Below are 13,503 nucleotides of genomic sequence, written 5' to 3' on the forward strand. Positions count from 1 at the left end.
AACATTGACCACTTATTGTGCTACTGTCCTCAATTTCAAGCACAAAGCCAATCTTTGTGCAACACATTGAGGAAACTAGATGATCGTCCTCTGAGTGAACAGACAGTAATAGAACACCGTCCCCACCAAACATCGGCTCAGAAGGCAGTGAAGACACTTTTGTGCTTTCTGAGAACGTCTGGTTTGCACGAGCGACTTTGACTCAATGACTGTCTTTGCATGTCTCTGTACCCTCTCTCTCTCTCCCTTCTCTCTCTTCCCCCAGCGTAGCCAACCAGACTCTTGACTGGTTAACATCCTTACCTTCATTTTCTCTCTCTCTCTCTAGCTGCTGCAGCGACGGCAGCTTGCGATGTGGGGAGTGACGTCTCTAGCCTTTCGTATATAAAATAACCGGCCTAGCCACTGATTTCAATGTTCTTGCAGCGCCGCTATAGGCGGCGGCGTGCTGTCAAAATTACCATTACTCCCATTACTCTAAATTATGATTACTACAATTACTCTAAAGCAATAAAGCATTAACCACCCTCAGCAGTTGTAGTGGTGGTTTTCAACAGCTTCGCTGGACATCCACTTTCGCAAGGCCGAGATGGCGAGTCATTTTTTTCTGATTATACTCGAAGCTTAATTTTAATGCTGCGTGTTCTGAAATCTGGTGAATACATTGCAACTGTTTGTACCAATGTGTCGGCAAATTAATTGCGCTGTCATTGCGTGACGATCACCACTAAGAGACAGCCGCGACGGAGTTCCCCTGCCGCACATTCCGAAGAATGGGCTCGTCTTTATCCCAAGCACTGCCCGCAAGCTGTCTTCAAGGATAATATGATTTGTAAGACATCAAAGGTAACGTTGCGGTAGACCAGATACCAAATGCATGCCAGATGGTTTCCTCAATGAATAACTTCGTAGTTCAATATACCAATAACTTCGTCTGAAAATTGAACCCGGAACAATCTACTGACAAGGACAGTCTCTGTAACTTGAAGAGTGGAATATGACCGCGTGAGGATGCTGGCCAGTAAGCCTTACAGCTTCCAAACGATACGCTCTCCATCTGAAGCATATTGCAGCAATCAGGTCGAGAACGACGTTTCGTTTCATGACTTCGTCCACCTTGGGGACTGATTTGCTTATCACTTGAAAAAAAGAAAAGAAAGAAACGACACTATTACACCAAGCCGGTTTGTATTCCAACAACAGAGATATTTATTCCTTCAAAACCGTGACATGGTCGTCGTCGTACACAAGTCGCGCCGTCTCCTCTCTCGTCTGACACCGAGTTTGTGCACGTGACACGTTGAAACACAATATCTATATCTTCTTATATGTATACATGTAGATGTGATGTGTACAATATTGCAACGCTCTCCGAAACACTCGCACTTTTTTTTTCTGGTTTGGCACTGAACCCGCTGGGTAACTCCCGGCGCTGAGTCCACGTGTATTATCTCAGCTTCCTCTGGTGGCCCAAGGGACAGTAAGTAATATTACTCGGCTTTAGACGAGTCTCATACAGGCATTAATACACTGTTCGTCAATCAACATACGCTGTCACTCAGCTCATATGTAGCCAGGAGCCTCGCACGTGTACTGGTTGACCTGTAAATCAGTTCGTAGCGCTAATGGTAATGCAGAAACACTTCCGTTTTCCTTTTTTCTTTCTTCCTTTTTTTACAGTTTTCCGCCCATGCACATGGGCTCCCAGTCTACAGTACTTACAACTTCCACTGGGCAATTTGTCTGCCGATTTCTGCTGCGGGCGATTGCGCAATTAGTAGTGGTAACACGTGAGTGAATGTATACGTTAATTTTCTCGAGCATCCATTCTTATTTCTTCGCATGCTCACGCATGTGGCCCCAATCGCGAGTCTCTCAGATAAGGTTAGCCTCAACCCCTATCGTCTGCATTCATTTCCTCTCCCATCCGTGACTAGCATTCACTAAATTTGCCCCAATAAAGCTGTGAGATTAATTACGGTCATTTATTGGTATTCTAATCCATGAACCACGACGTCGATTTCAACTACACTCTCGTGCCTGTGGAGTTTCCTACGGGTGTTCAAAAAAGAAACCGAGAAAGAGGACACGGCAAGGAACGTCGCATCTCTTAAACGAAGGCTACTCCTTGGGGCCAGAACTGGCGGGAACAACACTTTGGCGAGCATCGTTCTGCGTCTCTTTTGCGGTGTCCATTTCGGCACCTGTTTTGTACGCGAGGCTCTTCTATACTGACGGTGGCTCTTATCTCTTTTATTTTCCGTACCGTGCTGACACGAAAGATGTCCTATACTGTGGGGGATAGCGCCCTGCAATGAGACAGTGGACACCCCGTATTAAGAGCAAGAGATATGGCTCGAGCAAGACGACAGTACACATCGCCAAGAAGGCCTGTACCTTTTGTTTACCTTCAAGAACGCATGTTGCGAACTATATCCTCAAAATTTCGGTGCTCGCCCTGTACACTTGAGATACGTATCTTAACAGGTGTTTTGCCTGTTAGGTAGTTCGTGGCATGTGTTTTGCTGAAGCTGCTTATTCAGGGTGATTTGCCTAATGGAGGAAAAAAAAAAGGTTTCGTCGGTTCATGAGAAAAATGACTAGACAATTCAAATTCGAAGTAGCTTTGCGCCGAAAGTAGGTAACGAAATTGATGGTAGAACAAACAAAATCAACAACACGTACACCAGATGCATTTCATATTTTTTTCATACGTGAGACGTAAAGATTACCCTTTCGCAGGAAAAGATAGTGAATTGCACGTAAACATTTCGGATGAAATCGTAAAGGCAAGAAAGTTGCGAGGAGGGTCGAACAATGACGGGGGTACTTTTTTGATGGGGCGCAGTGTCACCGACAATTGTTTCGCTCATAACGACGAGACGAATTTTTCGGGCGTAGACCTGAACCAGCGAACTGCAAGGGCCTTTTACAAAGAGATTGCAAAGAATTTATTCCCCTTTAGAAGTGACCCTTCTGCAGTGCGGTGCTGTAGTGCCATATTTCGCTGTCAGTACGGACCGTGAAAGCCGCCCCCCCCCCTCCCCCGCCATACTAATGCTGGCATAACGGTTCTAGCAAACACGTAACGCAATTAACGCGGAAACTCTTACAAGCAATGAAAAGAATACTGCAATGTTTCGTTCCACTGCTTCTCTGGCGTAATTGCACACAAACTTGCGACTGCTTACGAAACTGCTACGAGCGGGGTATGTTACGTACCTGCACGTGTAAGAAACATTATAGTGGAAAATTTTAGTTTTTTCTTTCAGTGTTCCCCTGAACACATTATATACCACATGTTGCTGTTGTCATAGCGTCCTGCTATATCCATGACGTACGAGTGCCCATCCTAGTTGTCTTGAGCTCCACGAAGACCAAATGTCCGACAAGAAAGCATGATATCGCTGAATGTTATCGCTGAATAAAAAAAAATGACATCTGAACGAAGCTGTTTATTTGTAAGTGTTTGATCTTATACGATATTACCCTTAGTGCCGCGTAGTTCCGACAGGTAAAACAAACGCAGCTGGTTCACGGAATAAAAATTCGTAATTTCGCTTCGGCTCAATCAATCAATCGATTAATAAACCAATCAATCAATCAATCAATCAATCAATCAATCAATAAGTTCGTCAAAATTTACTTAGCGTGCCTAGGAACGACAATAATAATAATAATAATAATAATAATAATAATAATAATAATAATAATAATAATAATAATAATAATAATAATAATAATAGAGGTCACGCCTTCCGAACTTACGTTTTTTTTTGCGAAAACGCACGAACATTTTTTCAGCACCCTTATTGGAGAATAAATATATCGGGCGACCTATGGTGCAACCTCAGGATTAGCAACGAACTCCAGCCGAAGTGTGCTAAAAGAATCTAAGAACATCCTCCCTCTCTAAAAACATTGTAAAGTTTTCCTTTTGAACATGTGCCTGGTTCACTGTAATGTGTGGAATCGCTTTGTGTTACCACGCCTCTAGAATATTGTTCAGGAGCCATGACATTACGTCGCAGTTTCCCTCAGTGGAAAAAAAAGAAGATAAACAGTGACTAGGCTGCTGTCTGATGCGTTTAGATAACCTAAGCACACCATCTGCATCTTATTTTTTCAAGAAATGCCCACTTAAGTTAACTGTAAATAGGAGACTTCACAGACTTCACACCATTGCTTCTTAATAGCAAGTCTTAAGGAACACAATAGCACACCTCCAGCGCCGTATCTGCTGTTTGCACCCGCCGTGGTTGCTCAGTGGCTGTGGTGTTAGGCTGCTGAGCACGAGGTCGCGGGATCGAATCCCGGCCACGGCGGCCGCATTTCGATGGGGGCGAAATGCGAAAACACCCGTGTACTTACATTTAGGTGCACGTTAAAGAACCCCAGGTGGTCAAAATTTCCGGAGTCCCCCACTACGGCGTGCCTCATAATCAGAAAGAGGTTTTGGCACGTAAAACTCCATATATTATTATTATTATTATCTGCTGTTATGTCGACGGGCCAGCCGCTCAACCTGTTTGGCGAATTCAGCAAAATAACAAAAAACAAACACAAGTTGATTCGCTTTCCTAAGGTCACGGCCATGTCCACCGGCAAGTAATTCTTATCCACCTTTCGCACCACAAGAATAACACACAAGACAACGATGAGATGACTAGACTTCCCCATTGCCCGCACAGAGAGTCAGGAGTTCGCTTGAGAGCGCCCAGGAAGCAAGACAAGCACGGCTTCTTTGGCGCCTACAGTAGGGGCGTCACCAGGGGCAACATCACGAAGACCAATAGGAACAAGCCACCAGATGGTTCGCGCCGGCCTCTGACAAGGTGCCGTGCAGGCGTTCGGATAACGTCGATAACGGCGATGAAAAAGGCAGCTCGAACGACTGCCGACTTCCTAACCGCACACTTTCTTTCAGGCTCTGATGCTGAGACGTCGATAGCCACCTCCAAATAGACGACGGTCGGGACTTGGCAAAACCACAATATTTTTAGCGGCAAGTGCGTCAGGCGCACAACGCGGCTCAGTCCAAAGTGCCCCGTCAATGAAGACCTGTGCCACCGATGATGTCGAGCGCTGACGACCGCGTGATAATGAAGACGTCGCACGCTGCCAACAAGGAAACTACGTAGCGCACGACACAGGACCAGCCGCGTTCTCTTTTACAACCTTCGAGGAAGCCTCGAGGACACCGATGCTGGCGCGTGGCATCCCGGCGGCAACCGTCCGTGCAGCTACAGTAGCGAGGGACGCTTCATCACCACGTCACTGGTGAGACGTCATGTGTCGGGTGAGATGATGCCGCTCGCGGAAGCTCTCGTGGCAAATGTGGCAGCGCAGCTTGTCCTCTCGCCGTTTCTTGGCCGGGTCCGGCTCTCGCTTGTGGTGTGAGCGCATGTGGTACACCAGGTCGCTGGTCATGCGGAAACTCGTCTGGCACTTGGCGCACCAGTTCTGAGACGGCAGAGACAGCGCTGCCAGCGAGGGTGGGAGGTAGGGCAGTACGGCGGCAGCTGGGTACTGCGCCGCTGCGGCCGCTGCGGCGGCTGCTGCGGCGGCAGCCGGAAGGAACCGTCGCGCGGCTGCGGCAGCGGCGGCTGCTGCGGCTGCTGCGGCCGCCGATGAGTTGTTGCCGGTGGGCGAAGCGTTCTTGTCGTAGACACCGTCGTCTTCGACCTTGGGGTCCAGGAGTGGCCCGAACACGGGCAGCAGCGGAAACTGGGCGCAGAGGGGGCTGGATGGCGGCAGGCCATACGGAAAAGCGAATGGGAAGCCGCCGGCAACAGGGGACAATCCGGGCGGAGACCTGCGCGGAGGAGACTATAGTTAAAACAGGAAATGTGAAATGCTGAGAACGTGGCTGTGTTTTGTAGTTGCTCGGATAGAGGATTCCGATAACGGACACTTAACCGACGTTATGCAAAGCGGCACTAGAAGGAAAACAAACCAACAGTAAATCAGGATGGGGCCGAATTTCAAAAAGGCTTTTCTTTCCCGAATGCTCTTTGCCATTGGCTAGCCACCTTCACTAATAGTGTGCCCAGCATCAGTATTGGCTGGGATTCACTCTTACGAACAATTCTAGTATAAGAGCTTTTTGTAAATACAGGCCGAGCTGTGCCGTAACGAGAAATGTCCTAGTTAGACGGCGCCACCGGCACACTCATCCATGGCATTCAGGTTATGGGTCACTGAGGCTTTTTTTTTCTCCCTCTGTTCCCTAAAGTTACGGCGCGTCTCAACTGCTTCACATGCTGTAGTCACATTCGGCGCTACGTGGTTACCTTTTGCCAGCGCAAGGTGCACCTTAAATTAAAGAACGAGTGCTAGTCAGAAGACGCATACGACACGACGGCGTGGCACGTCATTATAAGGAGGAAGGGTGCTTCGGATGCGGGAACCCGAGTATCTGATGGGAACTCGGTGGATGCGGCTGTTGGTACGACAGGTAGTGGGTCGAGTCACAAGCGGTATACCGTACCGTGCCGTGTGTGTCCTTTACTTTTTGCGGCCACTTACTTCGAGACAGAGGCATGCTATAGCTGTATGCACGTTTTGCATGGTGTGCCGTGCAGTGCGCCGCGTGTCGTGGAACCGCCGCTTACCTGTCCGTTTTGTCGACCTTCTTGAAGGCGCTGGAAGGCGGCGCCGTCGCAGCAGCGTCGTCGTCCGCCCTGGCGCGCTTCTTGGAAGGCCGCTTGAAAGACAGGTCATCGGGCACGCAGGCCGCCGCACCATACTCGGATGCCGCCGCCGGCGAATGCGCCTGTGGTAACGCCGTCGCGGCTTCACCTCGCGTAGTCGTCAACCTGTCCACGAGGAAACGGCACACGAGAGGGCAGTGCCATCAGTTCAACGTTCTTTTTTTTTTCTCGCTCGCATACGTAATCGGCATGTTAACACTTACTTAGCGCGAAGCAACGAAATTCGCCACTGTTTCACGAGTTACACGCGAAGAACCCTTCATTTTCTTCACAGACCACGAGAAACATGCGTGAGGGGCCTCGCAAAACTGCAATGTAGTTTTGTAGGCTTCGCCTTCGACCCATAGAAGTTTAAGTTCTGTGACATAGGTGACGATTAGTTTCAGCAATATGATTTAGTCGCCAAATTGGATACCGTAGCATTGGCAGCACTTCAGACACTGCGTTAAATAACTAAGCACTCTTTAAATAGTGCCTGTGGGGATGGCCCCAGGAAAAAGAACAACTAGCGCCAGGCTGACACACTCTCAGGAATGACACATTCTGTAAGCTACCAGTAGCGGTGGGGAGATTTAACCATGGTAGCAGACAGAGCGAACACGTAGCCTCCTAAGGCAAGGAATATGCGCTGTACGTCCATTAGACAGATGCACAGAAGGTGATTCCGCGGACCTCACACGCTTAGACTGTGCATATAAGCATAAGCGAGGGATCTGTACACTTGACCGTCGGTTGAGTTAATTTGGTTGCATCTAAGAAGGCAGCAGCTCCGTTCTGAGGAGGCACCTTGACGTTCTTGGGCTGAGCTATTGCAAGTTTTGTCTTAGCCCGTAACTACAGCAACACACCCCCCCCCCCTCCTTTCTTCCTTCATTTATGGAGAGGGGAGGTACACCAGAACGAGCAGAACAGGTGTGCATATACCTGTCCAGCGTCAATTTAGCGTCTTTTGTGCTCGCTGCCTGGTGCTTGCTCTCCGTTCCTCCACCGCTGCAGCAGTCGGTGAGCGAGGCGATGTCGAAGCCCTTGACCTTCCTGGCCGCCGGCAGCGAAGTCGCGGCCAGCGGCGTCCTCGGCTTGGCGTCCAAGCCGGAGACCGGCTCTGGCGCGCTCTCACTCGTCCGCCGTGGCACCGTGGGCGGAGGTGGCGGAGGCGGCACCTCGGCCGACGCGGCGTGGTGCCTCGCGGGGCAGCGGTACATGAGGTGCGACACCACCGGGTACGGGTTCGCGAACGAGTCGCTGCACAGGGGACACCGGTACGGCTTCTCGCCACCTGCAGTCGAGCAGTGGTATACGCGCGTCAGAGCAGCTGCGACGTGAACAGGACGAAGCAAGCTCGCTCGCGTGTCTTCTCCGCAAACGCGGTGAATTGTTCGTCCATTTTCGTTTAAATGAATCTGGCAAAAGCGGGCCGGGTTGGCAGGTCGGGCCTAAATTTGCCTGTCGGGTTTGTACCCAATAGGCAAATTTTGGCCCGACCTGCCACGGAAGAGTCCAAAAGAAGACCAAAAGACAATGGAAGAGTCCTGTTGTCTTGCTTTTTTTTTTCTTTTGCTTCTTGCAACTATGTATTTCTCTTTCCCGTTGAGAAATATATTTAAGGTCTCAGTTGACTTAGCCCATAGACAATCTGAAAAAAACATGCCTGTAAAGAACAACGGGCTGTGTCAGCGGTTCGGAGCCGCCAGAAAATCGATTGGCGCCCGCTGTTTTCTTGTATCAACGCAGGCATCCGCTCAAATCTCGGCCCGCCCCCCAAACAACTAGTTCGTGCAAACGCTGTCGTTCGTGTTATCTCAGGCTGACTTCTGCAGTTCGACTCTCTCTAGCGTCGAGCATGCGAAGACGTTGTGTGCAGCGGGTGATTGTAGGTGAGAATTCGCTCACTGTTCCTCACTGGTTAACTAACTATACAAGGTCGAAAAATGCCTCCTTGTGTACGACAGCGCATTGTGATTTTTGGCTTAAAGATTGTGAATTATTTCAGATCTGAGTCTAAGTCATCGAGCCAAAGCGATAGACGCCGCTTTTCGCTCAAGTTTTCTCCTTCACGCGTGCTGCTCACATTCCTGCTTCTCTTTGGGGACGCGACTAAGGCGTACGTTGTGAAGCTTGCACAACGACTCCGAAAGCTCGCATATAGGCCCGTGCGTTTACACCATGGTTATCGGCCGGTGCAAAGATCATAGCGGGAAAGTAATCCGTTCCATTCATACGTTTGTGCCAATCGTAGGAGACTTCAATGAAATGCAGATTTCTTTTTCGATATTGATTTTGAGGCTCTTTGGAGATGCCGCCTATTTTAATGCTTTATCAAGTGAAGAGTGACCACGCGTTTCAAGAAAAAAGAAACGTGCTATCATATCACCGCACCGAACTCCCGACTCCCCCCCGATGACCATCGGTGGATCTATGGTGGTCACTGCAGCACTGCACGGGCCAGTTTTTCAGGCCCGGGCGCGGCCCGAGCCCGAAAGCACCATTTGTTGGGCCACCCGAGCCTGGCCCGTTGTTTTTCAACCTGGCCCGTGCCCGGCCCGGGACCAAGAGATTCAGGCCCGGCCCAGTTCTGTTCGACCCATTAGCCCTTGAGCCTATACGAAGCTAGGTCGAGTTCTCAGTTCTTGCGGAGATACTGTCATGCGATCAACGGGCGCCTGACGTTCTTCAAGCTGCATCAGAGCAGCTTCTTGCCCTGCATCCTCTCTTGCTGGCTACTTTGATTGCGAGAGAAATAAACATTTCATTCCATTTCACTGCTAGCCGAACAAGCACAGATTATTATTCGAGTATTCGGTATGAAAACACACATATGCAATAAACTGTTAGGAAAATAGGGAGGGATCAGGCTGGCAACAGCCATCGGGAGCGACACAACGCCTGCTTACGTTTGGGGAGGAAGATATGGAAAAGCAGATTCGTTGATCATCTTGCTCGTGCTTTAAGGTGGGATACGAATGGCCACATTACATTTTCTAAACAGTTGTGCGTCAGTGTGGTATAGCGAAGGAGTAGGTGAACACTCCCGTACACACCGCCAGCCATTTAATTTCATTTTTGAATGTCATTTAATCATTGGGATGTAGAGTGATGGAACTCGAGCCAATAAATTTAGCGCGAATGTCAATTTAAATACGCTGGTCTATTAGCTTTGAGCAATACCATAATACATGGCCACTAGAAGATTTTTTTTATTAAACGGAAACTGGTGACCCACAAGGCTAACGCACATGTGCGATGATACTATCACATCGAACATGCTGTTTTTATGGCTTTATTCGGCTTCATTATAATGGCGTCCGTTTTTCCAGTCGACAGTTTAGGCATCTTTGTTTCGCAATATGTGCAAATTTGGACTCTGTCTACTTTTATTTCAGTGCAGTGCATGTACAACGCAGGCAACGTGAATGTGATCTGCTTGTTTGTTCACGTAAATTCGCAGGGAGCCCAACTAGTGCTTGAAAAATATACAAGGCTGCGAAGACGAGAATTGAGCTACCACTTAACGCGTGAAAATAACATTCAAAAGAAAAATTCGCTGAGACAATATAGTTTTCTGCGTTCTGTTTTCTTTTTATCACATCCCCCTCACCAATGTTGAGAAATTTAGCAGCATCCGTGTAGGCCTAAAGCGTTTATATTAATAACAATGGACACTTAAAAAGGGAATTTAATTAGTTGGACAAATTGTGCTATAAAATGAGGCAGAATATTCAATTCGCTTGAAGAAATAATGAAGAAAGATAATGGAAACCGATAGCGATTTGCACTATGCCTTAACAAAAAAAAATGTGAATGAATTTACTTTAATTTACTTTAAGCAAAAAGCAAAAATTTACTTAATTTTTGCTTTTCCGTTAAAACGATCCCGTACAGGTAATGCAAAGCGGCACATGAGTGACCGCTGTCGAAAACCTACATATTCTTGTGCAGCAACAAACTATAATGCAGACGACTCTGCCTCAGGCACGTCTTCTGCTCTTGGAAAAGACAACCAGCTGTACCGAAACTCCTGTCATTGGTGCTATACGAAGGATAGTTTGGATACTTGAAGAGAGTCTAGTGAATTTTTTTGCGGCGAGTCTCGCGCCAATCAAATAGTTTCCAATGTCTTTAGCGTGATTCTTTGTCATTTTGATTCAACTCTGTTATGTCTAGCAACTCTTAATGTTTGCTTAGCCGCCACTCCCAAGCAAATCAATGCGCTACCCCTCGTTCTGTTCTTGGGCGGCGCCACTGTGAAACTCGCAGCGCTACCTCCGTCGAACGTCGGGTCGTCCGTTACAAGCCTGAGCACAATCTCGTCTAGGGATTCGAGGTATCAGTAACCTGGGAACAACGTTGACCAGAGTTTTTTAGTGTCGCAAAGACGAAAGAGTTCCGGCAGAACCCATCTTAAGATGACTATCGAAGTTAATGCGATCAGCAGCATTCACGCAATGTAGCGACCACGTAGCGACACGCCGTATTGATTAAGACACCTTTATTTAGAATCTGTAGTGGTCCTCCTGAGATGCCAAGTGCTTGGGCTACATGCGACAAAAATGGGCTCCCTAATTGGCCCGCCTTGTTATGTGTGTTATGTTCATCGCTCGCCAGGGTTATCCCACGACGGTATACGACGAGGACCGTACGCCGACGGTGCATTCAGTATACTACGATAGAATTACGAAGAAGGGATGACGTCGATATAACGACGAAAGCATTACGAGGACGACGGCATGACGATGGCATGACGCCGATGGCACGATTCTGAAGTGATTACGATAAATAAACACGATGCTATTACAATGTAACTACAACGGTGGCAGAATACCCATTGATTGACAATAACACGATTATAACGGAATGGAAAGATTAAGTTGATGGAACGACGAAGGCGGCATGACGACGACGGCACGACGGCAATTGGATGGCATTTCTGAAATGATGGCGACGGTGCGACAACAGCGAGACGACGGTGGCCTGGCGACAATAATGACGACAGTGTGCGACGATGATAGCGTGACGACAACTGTACGGCGAGAATCAGATGACGAAGCTGGAATGACGATGGAGCGATGACAACGGTATCGCGACCACGGTATGACAACAAATGTATGACGATGACCGTATGCAGACGACGCAATGACAACGATGACATGACAACCACGACATACTCACGATTGAATGACGACAGCATGAGTATGATGGAATGTCGTCGATGGAACTGCGAAGGCGGCATAACAAGGAGGGTATGGCGACAATTTCATGACGTTTCTGAAATGATGACGATGGTACGACACGGTCACGAGAACTACATGGCTAGAACGAGATGACTATGTATGTATGGCACGATGGAACTACCATGACCCCAAGGACATACGTACATAGTGGCTCAAGTTAGTAAAGAATTGGGTCACATGGCGTTAGATAGATAGATAGATAGATAGATAGATAGATAGATAGATAGATAGATAGATAGATAGATAGATAGATAGATAGATAGATAGATAGATAGATAGATAGATAGATAGATAGATAGATAGATAGATAGATAGATACGCCGCTATGTACACTAATCTGTGCAGCGTACAGTTGCTGCGTCGTGGCCTGCCTCCCTCGACTTTTCCATAAACCGACAGACACCACTGAGCTAAAATTTCCGTAGGGCTGCAGTTTTTATAGTCTTCAGTTTTGTGGAGTAGCAAATAGCATGTGCGGGCCTAATCCAGGTTTTCGGGCCAGCCCAGGTCCTTGCAGTGCTCACCACGGATTCCTGCTGGACTATCGCGCTCAATGTGAGTTCGAAAACGGCATACACTGGCTACTTCTCTCAATAATAAAAATGACAAGTGCCATTTTTCTTGTAGATATGGTGCTACCAGTAATAGGAACGGCATTCAGCAATTTTTTTTACAAATACACACACGCACACGCACGCACACACGCGCACACACAACGGACTCTCGTGTTGCAACTCATATTGAGCGCGATAGTACGCGTGATGTTGAAAAAGATACAAAAGAGATAAAAACTAATGTTGTGAAGCATGCATGATGAACTCTGACTGATTATTTTGAGCCGAACAATCCGCATCGCTGCCTTTTTTTCTGTATTCTCTGTAAGCCCAGCAAAAGCACGTTTAACATTTCGCTAGCACTAACTGCAATGACGCACCTACAGGCAATACTTTACAGGCAGTAATGCCTGCAAATAGGATACCGCACTGTGCAATTATAGTAGTTTAGGCGTGGGCTTCTCCAGGGCGGATCGCTCTTTCCTGCTTCGCCTGCGCGTCGGCTGCTACAGGACGGCTGCTAGAACGCACAGGCTGCAGGGAATTGGCGACCCCGCGTGCAGCAACTGCGCCGATACGGAGACGCTCGACCACTTGCTACTTCGCTGCCCTGCCTTCGATGTGGAGCGCACGGACTTGTGTACAGTCTATCGGCGACTGGGACTGACTTACGATACGGCGACCGCGCTGCTATTCCCTGCAGCCCACTCGTCCATCGTGAAGCATGCTCTCTCGGCACTGCTAGACTACTGCAATGAGACGCACTTGAGAGCGCGGCTGTGAGCCCCGCACTCACATTCTTTTTTTCCCCCTTCCCACGTTCGTCCAGTCTTTCTCTCCTTCATCCTTTTCTTCCCATTCCCCCTTCCCCGTGCAGTGCTGTTGAGGTGTCCTCCTGTGAGAGACAGTTACGGCGCTGCACTCATCTCTTCCGTTTCCCTTCCAAAAATCACTTCACACACACACAAATATCGCTGCCCGGCTTTGAACGGCGACTACAAAACAAAG

The 13,503-nt window shown here is 48.3% G+C and overlaps 1 protein-coding gene across 1 annotated transcript in view; it reads right to left on the minus strand.

Moving 5' to 3' along the window:
• Positions 1-1,192: 1,192 nt before the first annotated feature.
• Positions 1,193-13,503, minus strand: part of LOC142576462 (uncharacterized) — a 115,289-nt gene continuing 102,978 nt past the window's right edge. The window contains exons 4-6 of the mRNA XM_075686606.1: positions 7,638-7,989; positions 6,615-6,818; positions 1,193-5,815 (exon numbers count right to left, since the gene is read on the minus strand). Coding sequence (XP_075542721.1) covers positions 5,275-5,815; positions 6,615-6,818; positions 7,638-7,989 — 1,097 coding nt within the window. The 3' untranslated portion in view covers positions 1,193-5,274. The remainder of the gene's footprint in view (positions 5,816-6,614; positions 6,819-7,637; positions 7,990-13,503) is intronic.

Source organism: Dermacentor variabilis, chromosome 1, assembly GCF_050947875.1.
Source record: "Dermacentor variabilis isolate Ectoservices chromosome 1, ASM5094787v1, whole genome shotgun sequence".
Lineage (NCBI taxonomy): Eukaryota > Metazoa > Arthropoda > Arachnida > Ixodida > Ixodidae > Dermacentor > Dermacentor variabilis.